This window comes from Nannobrachium achirus, assembly GCF_963921795.1.
Source record: "Nannobrachium achirus genome assembly, chromosome: 5".
Classification (NCBI taxonomy): Eukaryota; Metazoa; Chordata; class Actinopteri; order Myctophiformes; family Myctophidae; genus Nannobrachium; species Nannobrachium achirus.
This window is the reverse complement of record NC_137814.1, coordinates 64,990,193-65,008,260: the sequence shown is the minus strand read 5'-3', so window position 1 is coordinate 65,008,260 and position 18,068 is coordinate 64,990,193. Positions and strand designations below refer to the sequence as shown.

General features: G+C 40.8%; 1 protein-coding gene across 1 annotated transcript; it reads right to left on the bottom strand.

Annotated features, from left to right (window-relative positions):
- Positions 1 to 1,382: 1,382 nt before the first annotated feature.
- LOC308285264 (kinetochore protein Nuf2-like) lies at positions 1,383 to 13,761 on the bottom strand (the record flags this gene model as incomplete). Its single annotated transcript, XM_080725981.1, has 11 exons — positions 1,383 to 1,481; positions 2,411 to 2,546; positions 3,487 to 3,662; positions 5,111 to 5,251; positions 5,797 to 5,934; positions 6,194 to 6,256; positions 9,656 to 9,733; positions 10,175 to 10,272; positions 11,588 to 11,645; positions 12,525 to 12,602; positions 13,639 to 13,761. The coding sequence occupies 11 exons, from the start codon at positions 13,759 to 13,761 to the stop codon at positions 1,383 to 1,385; spliced, it is 1,188 nt and encodes a 395-aa protein (XP_080582107.1).
- Between the last annotated feature and the right edge of the window lie 4,307 nt (positions 13,762 to 18,068).

Genomic DNA, 18,068 nt, shown 5'->3' with positions numbered 1-18,068 from the left:
TTTGACTCAATACCAAACAATTCATATGATATATTTGGTAAATGTTTGCATTTCTGCTTTGCTATATCACATTAAACACTGAAAGAGCTAGGCGTTTTTACTGATTTAGCTGAAATCCATGTAAAAAAAAAATACTTCATTTATTACTGGGCAATATTGCTCATGCTTATAGGAAGGGGGGGAGGGTTCGGAATGGGGCTTCGGAAGGGGGGTGTTAGAAGTGGGGGTGACTGTGTGTCTGTGTTTTGGCATAATACTGTGTATTTCTGTGCTTCCGGGTCAAAATGACCCGAACAGCACTTAAGGTTCAAAAAATCTGAGGGGGGTGTAGCATGGGTGTAGTGCAAAAATATTTTTTTTACATGTTCATCTCAGAAGAATCTTTAAGGCCAGTGAGTTTCAGGTGGAAACATTTTTAACTTCTACCTTTTTTTTCCAAATGAAAATGTAAAACGGGTCAAAATGACCCGAACAGCACTTAAGGGTTGATTCTTCTGAGATGAACATGTAAAAAAAATATTTTTGCACTACACCCATGCTACACCCCCCTCATATTTTTTGAACCTTAAGTGCTGTTCGGGTCATTTTGACCCGGAAGCACAGAAATACACAGTATTATGCCAAAACACAGACACAGTGTCACCCCCACTTCTAACACCCCCCTTCCGAAGCCCCATTCCGAACCCTCCCCCCCTTCCTATAAGCATGAGCAATATTGCCAGTATTAAATGAAGTAGTTTTTTTTACATGGATTTCAGCTAAATCAGTAAAAACGCCTAGCTCTTTCAGTGTTTAATGTGATATAGCAAAGCAGAAATGCAAACATTTACCAAATATATCATATGAATTGTTTGGTATTGAGTCAAAGTCAATGTATCATGATGATTTGTTAAGTTAAAATTTATATTAGTGTTGTTTTTTTAAAACCAAATATCCACCGGGTCAAAATGACCCGAACAGAACGAAGGTGTAGTGAATCTGAACAGAACTTAAGGGTTAAGACATGAGGCAGATAGTTCTCAAAGTTGTTCGTGCCAATAAAGAACCCACAAATAGATATGCATTTGCAGTTGTAAGTCTCATCTGAAAATGGCTGCGGATCCCATCTGAAAATGTTTTTCCAGGCGACCGACCCCCAGAAAAAAAATAAACAGATGTACAAGCTCGCAGCGCAGCATGAAGGGACCTGCTGTGAGCTTGTACATCTGCCATTTTTGAGAAGTAAAATCTTAAATTGACACAGATACTCTCCCATTTTTAATGGGGTTAAACACTCAGATTATGGAAATCATGCCATTAAATCGCGTGACCACTTTTTTTTTTTTCTTTCAAATGCAAAAGTTTATTAAATCTAAGAAAAAACAATATATGAAAAGAAACATTTAATGGTCTTCTTTCAGGGTCATCTGCAGGTCATCTTGTCCCGCCTCAATGCGCTTGTGCAGCTGATCCAGAGCCGCAGACAGACGCTCGTACAGATCCTGCACACAATAAAACACGGACGTTACTTCAGTCACTGACTCATTTATACTTTGCTTACATATTACTGAACGTCACTTATATGTAGTGTAAATACACTGGCTTAAGGAAGAATGGAATTTTCCATCTGTAGTCCAATACAGAAACCCATTTTGGGGGAGTTGTTGCCATGGTACAGTCTATACTGTAGCAAAATATCTTTATTATATGTGATAATAGAATACTTTTTTTTTTTCCAGAAAATATCAGGATTGTTTAGAATCAGCCTCAAGTCTAAATGAGTTTACAAAACACTGGGTCGGGAACCATTTGTGGTTCACGGACACGTTTTTATGGGTCCCTTAATTTCTCTTTTTTTCTTTCGAAATTTTTTTTCACAGCCATTAATTTCCAAAAACTAAAAATTCATAATATAATTTCAGTAATTTCATAAAGAAATAACATTTGAACAAATGCCATTAATTACAAAGGAAAGCGTCCAAGAAGTAGTGAAAATAGCCGATCTACAAGCTTTAAACTGATCTGCTGTTTTCACTAGTTTGGTTCCCGGGCAAACATCTACAGTAATCTCTCTTTTTGGTCTTGGCTAAAAACGTTAGCCACCACTGGGTTAAAGGATGTCTGAACTGCACGACAGTTATGCACGACAGTTATGCCTGCCAGTGAAAAATCTTAAAAAAAGATCTACAAGCTCAGAGCGCGGGAATCTGTGCCACGCAGTGAGCTAGTTCTAAGGGCTTGTCAGAGTGTCGTACCAGGGCCATGGGTTAGGGTTAGTCTTGGAAAGACAGTGTCGTACCAGGGCCATGGGTTAGGGTTAGTCTTGGAAAGACTGTATCGTACCTGGGCCGTGGGTTAGGGTTAGTCTTGGAAAGACAGTGTCGTACCTGGGCCATGGGTTAGGGTTAGTCTTGGAAAGACGGTCTCGTACCTGGGCCGTGCGAGTCTCCTTGTTGCAGCTGTCCAACAGGCTCTGCATCTTGGCCTTGAGCTGCAGGGTCTCGTTGTTGATCTCCTGGATCTCCTCGGCCATTTCCTGTCTCTTGTCATGGACCTGGTCGCACTTCCTGTCGGGGACAAGACGTTTCATGAAGAAAACGTTTTGTTGTTCGTAGTCATTTAATTTTTTTTACGAAAAACTTTCAAAATAAATGAAAGTAATTGAAAAAACACAGCCCCCTCATATATTAAGAGCACAGTATGAGTCACCAGAACCAAGGACGGGTGTTTGATGGATCTATAAAATAGGTCGTTAAAATAGAGTTTGAAGTTACCATGGATTTATATACGAAGGGGGCGTGTCTGATGAAATGAATATCAAAATATTGAGTCAAGCAACAAAAACTGTCTGGGATGCTCACAAAGCCCGAGTAGATGATACAATGACCCAACCTTTTTGTTTTGTTGTGTTGAAAGTAAGATATCCCTTTAAGTTAAACATTGGAGGTTCTACAGTACACCTAAAGAAAACCGTGTAGTTTGTCATGGAAATTATGAAGTATTTAGTAAAACATTGTAATGAACAAAAATGTTATTTGATCTATGACTGTCATACTGTCATACTGTGTGACTATTAGGTGTCACTCTTTCCCGTGGCACGATGCATGCGTGGATCTCTGGCAGCTGTTAACATATTCTTGATATAGCATAGTGATGTGAGTTCCTATATCCTGGTTCTTATTATTTATTGTCACCTGTGCCTTGTTTAGGTCGGCTATTATGACTAGCAGCTGCAACAGGCTGTCTGTCAAAGGGTGTTAAAACTAGGCCTGGCCTATCCATCTATATAGCTGTATGACTTGTATTGAGGGGGAGAACTGGGAGGACTATACCCAGACCACTGCTGGGAGAGGGGTCTGTGCCCCGGCACAAGGCTGAGGGCAGAGAAGACTTTAGATTTGAGTTATGCTGTATTAATGGACTTGTTGCTATTGTCTCTAAATAAACCGAACATCTACAACTCGTCACCTTGGATTGAACTCCATATTTCTCTTTAACAAGTTGTACCTCATGACGTCCTGAACATGGTGCTCTGCTGTCTCCTTGTTCTTCCTCCTGCGGAGCTGCTGCTTGGACAGCTTGTCCCTCTTCATGGCCAGAGACCTCTTCTCCCTGTCCAGCTCCGTGTGCAGGCCCTTCATCTCCTTCTGCTCCTTCTCCAACTCCACCGCACATTCATCCAGCTAGACACACAGTGGTGGAAACCACAGATATGAAAAGCCGCTGCAGTTGATTGTAGCGACCCGTCCAACTTGATAGGCAGAAAAGCGGAAGTGTCGAGGGCAGGCTGCCACTCAAATAAAAACTACTGGCCAATCACAACGCAGCTGTTTTTTTTAAGAGCCGCTTACGAAAAGACCCGCCCCCACCTGCCTCTGACTTGTCTACCGACCTTCAGTGTCTGTTACGCACACGGAAGAATTCCAAGCCTGTCAATCAAAAATGCCTAGCAATGCGAAACGAGTACCATAGAGCCAGAAGTGTCTGTGGTGGAAAGTACTCACATTTCCTTTACATGAAAAGGTAAAAGTATCAATACAGTCTTGTAGAAATGTCACAATTAAAAGTCCAGTATTAAAAACGTACAAATGCTGCCAAAGTACGAAAAGTACTCATTATGCAGAATGTCCTATTTCACACAAGTTGTTAAATCTATGAATTAGTACAGTATGACAACATTTCCTGGGTTTTAGCTACAGTAATACCTCAGTGCCAAAATAGTGATCCTTCCTTGTGAAATATAATTGGGTCAATGCAAAAAAACAAACAAAGGGAGAGTCCTTTTTTACCCCATTTGCTTTTTTTGCAATTATGTGCACTTTCAGCACCACGTTCCGCTCAGCATAATAGTCATAATAATCTATATAACAGAATGACAGACAAATAGAACACTGCACTATGCAAAATGGACCCTACAGCTCTTAAAGTGTACAAAATGGAACCGGTTACATTGGTACAAAGAGGAAAAACTGTGTGCATACTGTATAATATGCATGATTATTTTTCTCAGAAAGCGTGGGTGCCTGTGGTTTGGTACACAGGAACTAAGACAGGAACGTGTATTCTGTTTGATGGTGGCTTTCCTTGTCCTGTTGGCCATGTAAAGCTCTCATCATTAAAGAACACTTTCATTACAGATGTGACACAGACCACTGTGGAGAAGAGTGAAATGATAATGTGGAAAAACAGGAAGCTAAACCCCAAACAGTCAACCCACCCATCACTCAGTCAACCGAACAACCAGTCAGCCAGTTAATCAATCATATTTCTCCAAACCCCAACATCCAGCAACGACGTTGCCTACGTAACAGGTGACATTCCGAAAATACCAGTCAAATGGAGGGCTTGCCAGACTGAGAATCGAATTTATAAAAACAAATCCAGCCAGGCTATAAAAAAATCACACCCAATGTGAAGTGAGCGGTGGTCCTGCTTGCATAACGTCTTCAGACTAGAATTTGAGTCTAGGATGTACAGGCTATGCTACACACACATACACACACATTTTACTATGGCAAAACGCTGAGGAAAAAGGCTACAGACACACACACAGCCAATCTATGGAGCGGTTTACCACCGCTCAACAAGGCCAGAAGCAGCAGCAGCGCTGGCTAGCCGGCTGTCAGCTCACCTCCAGCTGCAGCTGCGTGTTGTTCACCAGGCCAGTCTGGAGGTCCTGCAGGAGGCTGTGGATGAGCAGCACCTCAGACTCTGTGTGCCTCAGAACCTGGGCCTTGATCTGCATCTCCACCAGCCACTCATCTGCCTTCACCTGGTAGGAAGACAATTTAAACAAGATCTAAATCAGTAGTTTACAAACTTTAAAATGTCAAGGTCTCCCCTTAACTCTGACCACTGGTCTAAATGGTCTTTTACTCCTGTTTCCTTTGGTTTTTGTTACCCCCAGGGGTCTTCAACGTTTTCAGGCCGGGGACCCCCAAACTGATGGGGAGATTGAGCAGGGACCCCCTACCACCTCGTAGGGTGGGGGGGGGTCGGGGCTACGACATATTTTTTATTTTAAACATGTACAAGTTACAGCGAGCAGGGTGGGCCGTACGACTACCATTTCTAAACATACTACTTATTAACTGAGAACCAATGTCAACAATCTGTCAATTGCAACTTTTTTTGTTTTGTTTTAAGCAATAATTTCACGGACCCCCTGCAGTACCTCCGCGGACCCCCTGTTGAAGACCCCTATAGGTGGTTGTACTGTTAAGTCACTTGGAAACATAATAACCATATAATGGTGATAAGATCGTGTATCGTGATACAGTTTGATCTTGTATTTTTCCATATGCAGCCTTAGCTCACCGTGGCAGCCTGGATGGTCTTCAGGGACTCCCTCATCTTCTCCATCTGGGTCTTCAGCTCCTCTGGAGACTCCACGATCTGAGACTGGACCGCTGCGTTCTCTTCCACTGTGGTGGCCACGCTCACCTTCAGCTGGGCCTGGGGGCACACAGGACCATTCAAACACAATTTAGGCATTTAGCCGACGCTCTTAATCCAGAGCGACTTACAATAAGCAAGGGAATACATCAAATGCATAGAAATATCAATCTAGACAAATATAACATGGGTAGACGGGACACCTAATCAGTAAAGTCGCAGCACGGGACTCTGTGCCGCACTATTTTTCAATATTTTAACGAATGAAATGATTCTAGGCCTAAATGGCATTTATTAACAAACATCTAGGGACACATACCAGGGCCTGAGTCCGCTCCGCCATCTTGCGTCTCCACTCAGCAATGTCCTCATTCACCGCTGTCTGGAAGGACAAGCATGTCAGTACTATGACGTCACATCGATAACGTTGGAGATCTCAATATAAGGGTTCCATTTTGCACAGCTTGAAGGTGTGGGAAGGAACTCTTGTTCCATTGCTACTCACCACTTGTTGGAATTGTTGTATGTTGGCAGCAGACAGTTCAGTGATGGCAGAGTTCAGCTCCCTAGCCTCCTCCTGCTGCTCTGGAGGGATGGTTCTAAACACGCATAACGAGAGAGAGAGAGAACACTCATTTCTCTGGTAAAAACCAAGCAGGGACGTGCTGGCCATTGGGAAAAGCGGGACAACTCCCAAACAGCCGGTTCATTCCCGGCCGGTCCAGGCCAGCCATTAGGAAAAAATATTTAAATAAAATGTCGGCCTTCGTACCATTTTGGGGGCTGGGTGGCCAACAAAGTAAATCGTCACTGTCGGGCAGAAACCTCGTATCTCCAAGTTACAAATTTGTAATTTCTTTCGCTAAGCAAAGCCCTGCTTCATCATACAAGGCCGTCGCACAAAAGTAGTGAAAACAGCCGATCTACAAGCACACAACGCCTCGTTGTGTGCTTGTAGATCGGCTGTTTTCACTAGTTTAAATCATTTTTAAAATGATAAATACAAAACAAACCGTTTTGGACATACAAAGGTTTCCACCCGACAACAACGAAATATAACTCATGTAATTGGCCCACTGGCTTGTCACTTGTCATGATCCAAAATGGCAAATCTTTTAGTAGCAGCAGCGCGCAATGAGGGCCCCTCCAACTCTTTTTCCCGGGCTGAATCAGGGGCCCAGCATGTCCCTGAAACTAAGATGTGTACCTTTGTCATTATAACAGCCAGGACCCCACCCATGGGAGAGGGGGGGGGGGGGGGTCCTCAAGAGTTACTAGAGGGGGCCTACCAAATCTTTGTGAGATGGGATGTTTTCTTTTTGTTTTTACATAAACCACTTGAACCCTTGCATCCCCATCCTGAGAAGAACTTTAACAACAACAAAAATAGAAGATCTCTGCTATTCTCAGGAACAGGGTTTGGTGTAGAGGTGGGGGGGAGATTAAACCAGAGTGGAAATTTAACAAGTATAGATCAGGGGTGTCCAAAATGCGGTCCGGGTGCCAAATGTGGCCCGAGGACATATTTTATACGGCCCGTGGCTTCAGTATAGATGGTCAAGTTAAAGGTCTGAAAAGATTAACATGAATCCAACATACACAGATCACAGTGCTCTCAAACAAGTCTATGAACTTTGCCTGATGAAGACGTCAAGTCGAAACGTTGCAGTTGCCTATAATAAAGGTATGTTTTTTGGAGCATATAAACAGTGTGCGGGCGTTCTTCCCCATCCAAAACAAGTCTATGAAGCCATCTATGAAAAGTTTTAATCTGCAACACAATATATAGTGTGTGCTTCATCATCCCTCCCAGCCAAGGTGAGCCCTCACCCTAAATAAAACACACAAGACCCCCTGTTACAGTATAAGCTCTCATTTCCTTAAAGGTATATTCAGTGATTGTATTTCATTCAAATAAAAATATAATTGGTACATTTTCCATTCATTCTCCTCACTAGAATGTGTGCTGACCATAAGGACTTCCACCATGGCCCGTGTTACGAGCATAGCTAGATTCCGTTTTCAGAGGTGGCCAGCCAGTCCTCGACCAATCAGGGTAGAGTATGGCCGTAGTTATGTTATGATGTTTAGTTATGATGGTCAAAATAAAAGTTTTGTGAACCACAGACGCTCTGAATTAAGAACGTCTGCTAAATGCCTAGATTGTAAACTACTGAACTCATAAAATGCCACAGTCTGGTAGTAAATCAGTATCATACATATCCTGAAGCTGGAGACGTAGGCCTACCGATATTCAGTGATTGGGTCTAAAATGCCACAGTCTGGTAGTAAATCAGTATCATACATATCCTGAAACTGGAGACGTAGGCCTACCGATATTCAGTGATTGGGTCTAATGATCAAAACGAGAACATTATAATGGTGTAAAACATCTATAAAAAACTAAACATTTCCACGCTGTGACAAGATGACCCCCGGCCACTTTCATTATCACTGAATACACCTTTAACCCATTTAGGCCTGAACACATTATGACACAAGGGCTGTCACGATATGACATTTTACATGACGATTAATTGTCACTCAAATAATTGTCGATTAACGATTTAATTGTGTATTTGTTGTTGATAATTACATTTCTGTTTGGCTTTTAGGCTTTGAAGTTGCACATGTTAGATATGACACATAACCTAAATATACAAAGAAATGAAGGACATATTTGACAACTTTATACTTAAAAAAGAACATTGATAGTGGAAATAGCCGATCTACAAGCTCGCGACGCGTTGTGAGCTTGTAGATCTGCTATTTCCACTATTTCTGACATTTTTCAACATTCACGATTATGACGATTATGACAAAATAATTGCGATAATGTCAAATAATCACGATTAGACGATTATGTAATAATTGTGACAGCCCTATATGTTACGCTTTAAATATAAAAAAAATAGCAGACATAGAAGCTCACAGTGTGGCACAGAGTGCCGCGCTGCGAGCTTAGAATAGTGTCTTTTGAATCCTTCTAAGATTTTTGGAAAAAACCTATGTTTCTATGTCAGCAATCTGGCCAGCCATCGTCAAAGAAAAAGGTCCTTTCCGCTTAACTGGAGCTCAGTTAGTCTGTTCTTGAGAGACTACTATGTCAGTGGTGCTCAAACCTTTTCATGTGAAGGACCCCCAAAATGATATTTATTTGGCCACGGACCCCCATTTAAAAATATTTAGTTCCAGGGACCACCCAGAAGCAAACTTTGAGTTACAAACGTTCGCTTTGAAAATACATGTATTCAAAGATTTGCACACATTTCCACGACTTTTTTTCAAAAATAGCAGATCTACCAGCTCGCAGCGCAGCACTCGGTGCCGCGCTGTGAGCTTGTATATCTGCTATTTTTCACTGGTTAAAGCGTTCAATAATTCTAGGCCTAAATGGGTTCAAATATGGCTCATTTGCCAAATATTTTACCAGGACGTGTGCCAGACTATGCCCTGCAATCCAAGTTATCCAAGAGTGGCAACACATTGGAGCAAAAATAACCAGGTAAACTCTGCACGACGAGTTTGATTACATTTACAGGGTTTTAATGGAGCAACAGAATTTATTTGACAGCCCATAGTTCAAGGTCAAGTTTAATTGTACGTCCATTAATCACTGTTACAGTCTTAAGGCCCATATTTTAATGAGTGAACAAGTCTGTCCATCAACCCTAAATTGGGGGAGAAAATAATCCAAAACTCTTGCCAGGAATAGGAAAAAAAGAAAAATGAATAACTCCCTGTTTAAGGCTACTACCCAAATGCAAGTACGGCAAATTACTTGCGTCAGAATCTTGAGCTTCTTCTCCACTTCTTTAGTGGCTTTGGTGAGGTTTCGAAAGCTGTCCATTTCCGCCCTCTGGGAAAACAAAGTAGTAAAACAAACATTTGCTTCTTACTCGAATCAGTGTACATTGTTCAGCAAATTTTGATTCAGTCTTCGTCTTTTGAATAACACCATTTAGTCTTAGTCCTGTTTTAGTCTTCTGAAAGCGTTCTAGTCTAGCCTAAATCTTTTAGTTGTTGTTTTTAGGCCAAATATAGTCACATTAACTCTGAACAAGTGATTTTCTTCTAGAGTCAGGAACCTAGAGTCCCTGAAATCCACTTTGAGAACCACTGAAGCAGGGAATTGGAAAAAGGGGTGAACTACTCCTTTAAGGCCATTATGACATACAAGTCATCTGTACTGTCTTGAGACCATTAGGACGGACATACAAGTCATCTGTAGTGTCTTGAGACCATTAGGACGGACATACAAGTCATCTGTAGTGTCTTGAGACCATTATGACAGACATACAAATCTGCCCTCGTGCTCCTGGATGAAGTCCATCCTGTTCTTCCTGAAGTGCAGGAAGTTCATGATGCCACTGAGGATGACGGCCGTTTTCTTTGGTTCTGTAAAAGAAGTGACAGAGAGACACAGAGGGAGACGATAGTAAAGAAGTGACAGAGACACACAGAGGGAGACGATAGTAAAGAAGTGACAGAGACACAGAGAGAGCGATAGTAAAGAAGTGACAGAGACACAGAGGGAGACGATAGTAAAGAAGTGACAGAGAGACACAGAGGGAGACGATAGTAAAGAAGTGACAGAGACACAGAGGGAGACGATAGTAAAGAAGTGACAGAGACACAGAGGGAGACGATAGTAAAGAAGTGACAGAGACACAGAGGGAGACGATAGTAAAGAAGTGACAGAGACACAGAGGGAGACGATAGTAAAGAAGTGACAGAGACACAGAGGGAGACGATAGTAAAGAAGTGACAGAGACACAGAGGGAGACGATAGTAAAGAAGTGACAGAGAGACACAGAGGGAGACGATAGTAAAGAAGTGACAGAGAGACACAGAGGGAGACGATAGTAAAGAAATGACAGAGACACAGAGGGAGACGATAGTAAAGAAGTGACAGAGACACAGAGGGAGACGATAGTAAAGAAGTGACAGAGACACAGAGGGAGACGATAAGAAGTGACAGAGAGACACAGAGGGAGAGCGATAGTAAAGAAGAGACAGAGAGACACAGAGGGAGAGCGATAAACGCCATGAAGTTAAGACCTGGAATTATTTTATACTTTAGCCATTGAAAAATGGCAGATATACTCACAAGCTCACAACGCGGCACCGAGCGCCAAGCTGCGAGCTTATAGATCTGCTGTTTTTGAAAAGTTTGTGAAACGTTTGTGCAAATCTCTGAATATATGCATTTTTAAAGCGGGGGGGGGGGGGGGGGGTGTGGCCAAATAAGTGTAATTTTGGGGGGCCTTGACATGAAAAAGTTTGAGCAGCACTGATTTAGAAGAAGGATTTGGAAGACATTTATAGAATGGGGGTCACACCTTAGAATGGGGGTCAAAAATATTCAAAGATTTTTCAAAAAAAGCAGATCTACAAGCTTGCAGCGAGGCACTCTAACCGTTATTTTATGCTTTGGCTATTGAAAAATAGCATCTCTTCGAAGTAATGTGTTCCAGGTCTTAATGGGTTAAAAGTAAAATCAACACACTTGTTGCTACGAGATGTTGACTGACCAATGAATGCTGATGAGGTGTGAATCATTTGAATGGTTCAGAAATACAGTGACTGTTGTTGTTGCGATACTGTTACTGTATTTTTTGTTTGTCTCGTTTTGTTTTTGTATATAAACTTGTGCCCCTAATAAAAAGAATATATACCGGTATATTAAAAAAAAAGAAATACAGTGACTTACTTGGAGCCAGCAGGTCACTCAGGGCGAAGTCAAACACAAGGCACGTAGAAAACGGCGCCTGAATAATAAAATACATACATTATTATTATTATTATTATACTAGTATATTAGGATGTACAAACATAAGCTGCAGGAACATGAAATCCAACTCAGCCATTATGCACAAAATGATCACAATCCAGCTCTTTGTCATGTCAGATCCTCACCACTTTAACCGTTATTTTATGCTTTAATCATGAATGAAATAGCAGATATACAAGTTTACAGCGAGGCGCCAAGTGCCTGTCGTTTTTTATTGTGACCGAAGGTCGCAGTTTACTATGAGAAACGTCAAACATGTTTACTCACATGCATTGGTACAGGCTCAGGATGGCGGCGGCTTGCTCGTGTAGTGCTGGATGCTCGATCTCGTCTTGGACTTTTAGCGGGATCTTAAGAAAGGAAAAATAAAACCAAACCAAGTTTCTCAAGGAGAACATTTAATGTGCTTGCTTGCATTGAGTTAATTTATCTCGTCATGACTAACAAAACAGTTGGACATACAGAATACAGGCAACAAGATACTGACCAAAGCTTATTATGCCCATCCAATTAATAAATTACTTGTCGCAATAGGAAAAAAGGAAACAAAAAGATAAGAAATAAAAAGGAAACAAAAAGATAAGAAATAAAGGAAAAAAGTGAATGATTCCATGAGTTACATTGTGGCTGGTGGCATAGTTTTGTACTTCTTTTGTATGTGTCGATGGAGTTAACATTACTCTAATAGACCACCGGGTGTGGTTATAATATGCAAATGTGCCATCCCTGTGTATTTTTGGTTACTTCCTGAAAGCCTCAGAGTCAAAAGGCCTGATCGAAAACCACAGATGTAATGACATCATAAAATCATGGGGGTTTACTGGTGGTAGCCCTAATAATAACAGACAGTCCTTACCATGTGGAGACATGCAGGTCTGAAACTGGTGTACACCATTTGCAAGACCCTCATGAACAGCATCTGCACAGTCTCTGGCTGAAAGGAGACAAACGGTCATTTTCACATTTCATTGACCATCTAGTTCACTGACTCCTTAGTAGTAATAACTATAATATATATATTATACAGCGTCCGTCAAATTCCGTAATTTCAGCCTGAGAAGTGAGACCAACTAGTAGGTATGCAGTCACAGTGGGTAACCGGTCACGTCGCCAAATATCCAACTCACCAAATTGTCCACTCATTAGGCAGGCTTGCCAGGATGCTTGGCAATTACATCTATATTAAATATTTTCTGGTGGAGGACGCCCAGATTATAAGTCATTATTAAGGATGTCTTACTTTGCTTCTGTCATCAAATCTGTACTCCTACATTTGGCATTTTAAGGCTGAAATATTATACTCAAGTGCAATATGTTGGTTCTCAAACGTTCGAACCCCATAACTCGTACAAATGGAACCAAATGGACCCTTATGGAACCCCTAGGGTCCATTTGGGGGGTCCATATGGTTCCATGTGTTCACTCAAAGATCTTTGAGTGTATACAAATCTATCTATAACTCGAGTAGATTTGTATACACTCAAGGAGTTAAGGACCTGTAGCTCTGTATTCTTCTTTTAAAAAGGGACCCCAATTGAAACAAGCCCAAAGCTTTTTTTGGTATCCTTTTAGTTGACCTTGTACCAGTGAACTGTAGTCATGAAACTGTACCTTTCCCCATGCAAACTTCTAATAAAGCCTTCAATCAATCAATACGAGTCCACTTAAGTTGGAAGTGACTCAAGTAACCCCAAAGGGTCCCTGCCTGGACCTCACTTTGAGAACTAGCCATAAATTATAACTACCAGGAGAGGGTGCTAATATGCGGAGGTTATGTCATAACCTCCGCATATTAGCACCCTCTCCTGGTAGTTATAATTTATGGCTATTTGAGAACCATTACTTTTCATTTGGATGTTTTGGACAGTTCATTGGTTTCATGTTGACAAGAGTCAAGGCAGCACTATGGAGTATGGACCAGAGATAGACTATATGCTATGTGGTTTATCAATAATAACAATAATAGCTACCTTCACTGTGGGATTCAGGTCATTCTTGGTGAATTGTTTCCCTTCCTCTTCGTCCAGGACCTCTGCACGATAAAACGCCACAATCTGGTCCAGTTTGTACAAGGGGAATGTGTTCTCAGCCATGTTGCTGCAGTAGTAGACGTGTTTGTTTGTTTGTTTGTTTGTTTGTTTGTTTGCAGTACTGGACACTGGAAAGAGAGAGAGAGAGCAGCGAAACAAACGCCAAATGTATCTTCTCCACAGCAGCAGCTCAGATTCAAACAGCGAGTCTAACTAACTAACAAACAAATGTGGCGCTGCTGGCATAAATACTTCTTCCTGTGAGAATTCAGAGCATCTGATTGGTGCGTTGAATCCACGCAGTTGCCAGATTTCGCGAGAGAAATAAGCAACAATGAAACAATTAAGCCCCAGTTCATCTCAACCTGTGGGACCAGGGGGGTCTCCAAATTATTTTGGGGGGTCCCCCAAAGTTAATGTGCAACGTAGTTTTCTCGCTCAACAGTAAACAAACCAACATAAAGTTCAAGTATAGGGGGTATCTGCACATTTCTAAACTTAATACCTCTAAAATGACAAATTAAACATTGGCCGAAATATTAGAGGAAGAAATGGTGAAAATAGCCAATCTGCATGCTCACAACGCCTCACAACTTTAATTCTAGTACTTTGTAGATTTTGATCATTATTACAAAACACAACATCTGAAAATAGCCTTTGTAGAAAAAAGAGAGGAGATCCGAGCACTCGAGGAGTTTAAAATAAAACAAAGTTTATTGTCTAAAAACCTACATGTTTCGACCTTGCGGTCTTCGTCAGGGCAAAGAACTGGAGCACCAGACATACATATCCATTAAATAGTGGCTATTCACGTGATGTTACTAATACACAGGCAATTAATGACCATTGTAATCAAGGCACACCCAAATTATGTAAGTGTGTGTGTGTGCAAGCACACTGATTGTGTTGCCTGCAGACCTACACACCCACAGCAGCCTACTGAGCAAGACAGAATGAACCTGCACTGCAGATGCAGGAGGAGATATACTCAAAAAGTCTTAATTTTATAACAAATAACAAAAACACATAAAGCAAATACATGCCAACAATAATAAACAAATAAATCAGAAAGAGAAAGCAAACACAGAAATAAACATTGTGTATCATATAAGAAAACCAAAACACAATATAGATAACACATGAAGTCTATGTCCTCATTTAAACCAGTTAGAGCGTCTAAGGAATGTATCCAGAAAGTTTCACGTTGATTCCGTTTTTTGAGACGGTCTCCACCTCTGGTGAGGGATTTGACGTGTTCAATACCTGTAATGCGTAAAAGGGAATCGTTACTATTGTGGACAGTCCTGAAATGTCTAGCTATAGGGTAGTCCATGTTATTAATGCGTATAGCATATTTATGTTCCGCCAGTCTGTCCCTGAGCCGGCGTTTCGTTCTCCCAACATAACATATATCTGGGCAGGTACAAGTGAGTCTATAGATTACATGTGTAGTTTGCAATTTATAAAATCGTTTAGTTTGTACACCTTCTGGGTTTTGAAATCTGTAAAAGTTTTAGTTTGTTGTACATTAGAACAGTGAGGGCAGTTCATGCATTTAAAAGACCCGATGGGTCTTTTGAGCCAGGTTTCCTTTATAGTGGGGAGCAGATGGTTATGTACCAACTTGTCACGTAAAGTAGGGGCTCTTCTAAAAGAAACCTGTGGCGGCTCAGGGAATACTGATCTTAAAGTGGGGTCACTTTCAATAATCGCCCAATTATTCTTAATGATGTGACCAACCTGGTTAGCGACCGTGCTATATTGTGTGACAAAAAAGGGGCGCGGACTAGAAGTGTTCGCACGTTTCTTTTTTATTAGCAAGTCTGAGCGCTTAATGCTCTTAGTCTTGTTAAGTGCGCGTGAAACAACACCTTTATTATACCCTCTTTCACAAAAGCGGTTGGTCATGTCAGAGGCTTGGGTCTCAAAAACTTCCTCGTCACATATTCTTCTGAGACGTTGAAATTGACCATAGGGAATATTATTAGTCAGATGAGGGGGGTGAAAAGAATCAGCTCTCAGTAATGTGTTGCAGGAAGTTTTCTTTCTAAAAACAGTTGTATGTAACATGCCCAGATCGTCTTTTGATATAGTGAGATCAAGAAAATCAATGCTGGATTGAGAATAGCCGTTCTACAAGCTTGAGTGATGCAACGTGCAAGCTTCTAGATCTGCCATTTTCAAAACATTTGTCATATTTGCAAACTTGTGAAATGAGACATTCTGTAGGCCTATAGTGAGTAGCCTACTTTTACTTTTGGTACTTGTGTACTTCAAGTAGGCCTACATTTTGATACCAATACTTTTGTACCAGAGCGCTAGGGCTCTGTTTTGTACCATTACCCTTTGGTACATGACATGAGCATTTGAAAAATAGCCGCGATCTACAAGCTCACAGTCACAACACGCATGACATTGACCCCCAGTTGGGGGTCAGTGGACAAATACTGACTGATTAATTCGAGGGCCCAAATAAGCAATATACACTTTAAAACCTAATAAGGTAAATAAATAGTCGCCTATTAGTCGCTTATAATAAGTGGACATGGCAACACTAATTCACACGCTCGTACTCGTAGCTCATTGGTGCCATCGTGTGGTGGTACATAACCCTTTCAAGGTCTCCCTTAACTGTCTGACAGTGTACCATAACGGGTCCATTTGGTTCCATTTGTATAGGCCCTACTGTTAGAGTTACAGATTATATGGGTCAATTTAGACCCCTCTAATAGAACCCACAAGCCACAAAGTCCCTAGAATCCACTTTGAGAACCACTGGTCTGGAGTCTGGACCATCTAGACATAGGCTCTGGTCTGGACTCATGTCTCTCTATATTTCATTCCTTGTTTCTGCCTATTTTATTTTAATGTTTTTAATGTTTCATACAAAAAAATATTATTGAACTCAAGTCTCCATGGCATGAGTAGCCTAATCAATAGAAAAATGTAATTTTGGGGGTGAACTACTCTTTTAAGTACATTTTGATGCCACTACTTTTGTACATTTTGAACTCCGGCCTTTTACTTGTAACAGAGCAGGCAGTAGGCCTATTACTATTTTATATTGCAGTATTGATACTTTTTTCCCCACCACTGGCAAGGTTTAATATAGGACGCTATACCCACTCCGGTACAGTAGTTGGCGGTATGCACTGTGTGTACAGTGACAGTCAGGAGGTAAGATGAACTAGTTGTAGTTTGTTGGTGAAAGTTCAGTGTAGTTCAGAGATTCAGAAACAGCAGCAGAGCAAAGAAAGTCTTCAGAAGAGAAGAGAGGAATCAATCAATCAATCATCATCATGTCGTTCTGCTCCTTTACCTGCGATGAGCCGTTTAAAGACCACTTCATACCAGGTCTGTTCATTCTAACATCTAACATCTAGTTATGTCATTTTAACAACAGTTAGTAGCCTAGTTACTTTAAAACAAGGAGATGGAAAATAATGTTACCTAATAATGTAGTAGCCTATAGTCTATGGCTCATGTCATGAGGTGGCCAGTGGTGGAAAAAAGTACTGACATATTTTACTTGAGTAAAAGTTACAATACTGCAGAGATACTCTGTTACAAGTAAAAGTTCAGAAATAAAAATGTACTTGAGTAAAGGTACAAAAGTAATTGGGATCAAATAAAGTACCAACATTAAAAGTAGGCTAGGCCTACAAAATGTTTGAAAATAGCAGTTCTACAAGATCTACAAGCTCACAACGAGTCACTATGCGAAGCGTTGTGAGCTTGTAGATCTGCTATTTTCAAATAGCCTACAGGTATAAAATAGGGCTAAAATGGATTAATGTATGATTTATAATATAATCAATCTCTGCAAAATAACTAGTAACTAAAGTGTTCAAATATTTGTAGTGGAGTAAAAGTACAATATTTGCCTCTGAGATGTAGTGGAGGAGAAGTAAAAGTACTGAAAACTGTAACTACTCAAGTTCTTTTGATTGATTGAAGAATTCACAAGAAGTTTGCAATAGAAAAAAGTACAGTTTCATGACAGTACAAATGACATGACAGTACAAGGTCAACTGAAAAGGAGACCCTAGAAAGCTGAGGCTTATTTCCACAGGAACCACACTTTAAAGGAGTAGTTCACCACTTTTCAACCTGTCTTCATATAATAGGTCCTCACTAATGTTCATAATAAAATAGCATAATTTCTTTCTATTCAGTCTGCATGGGTCTCATAGGAGAGCTGTCAAATCCTTCTTATCGGTGACATCATCGTTTGACAAAAAAATATATATATATTTTTTTGAAAAGAAAAATTAGATTTTTATTATCACGAGAACAATGGCTTCCACTTTAACATTTCAACTTTTTCAGGAATAGAAAGCCTGCAGTTTCTATTAGCTTGCATTTCCCAT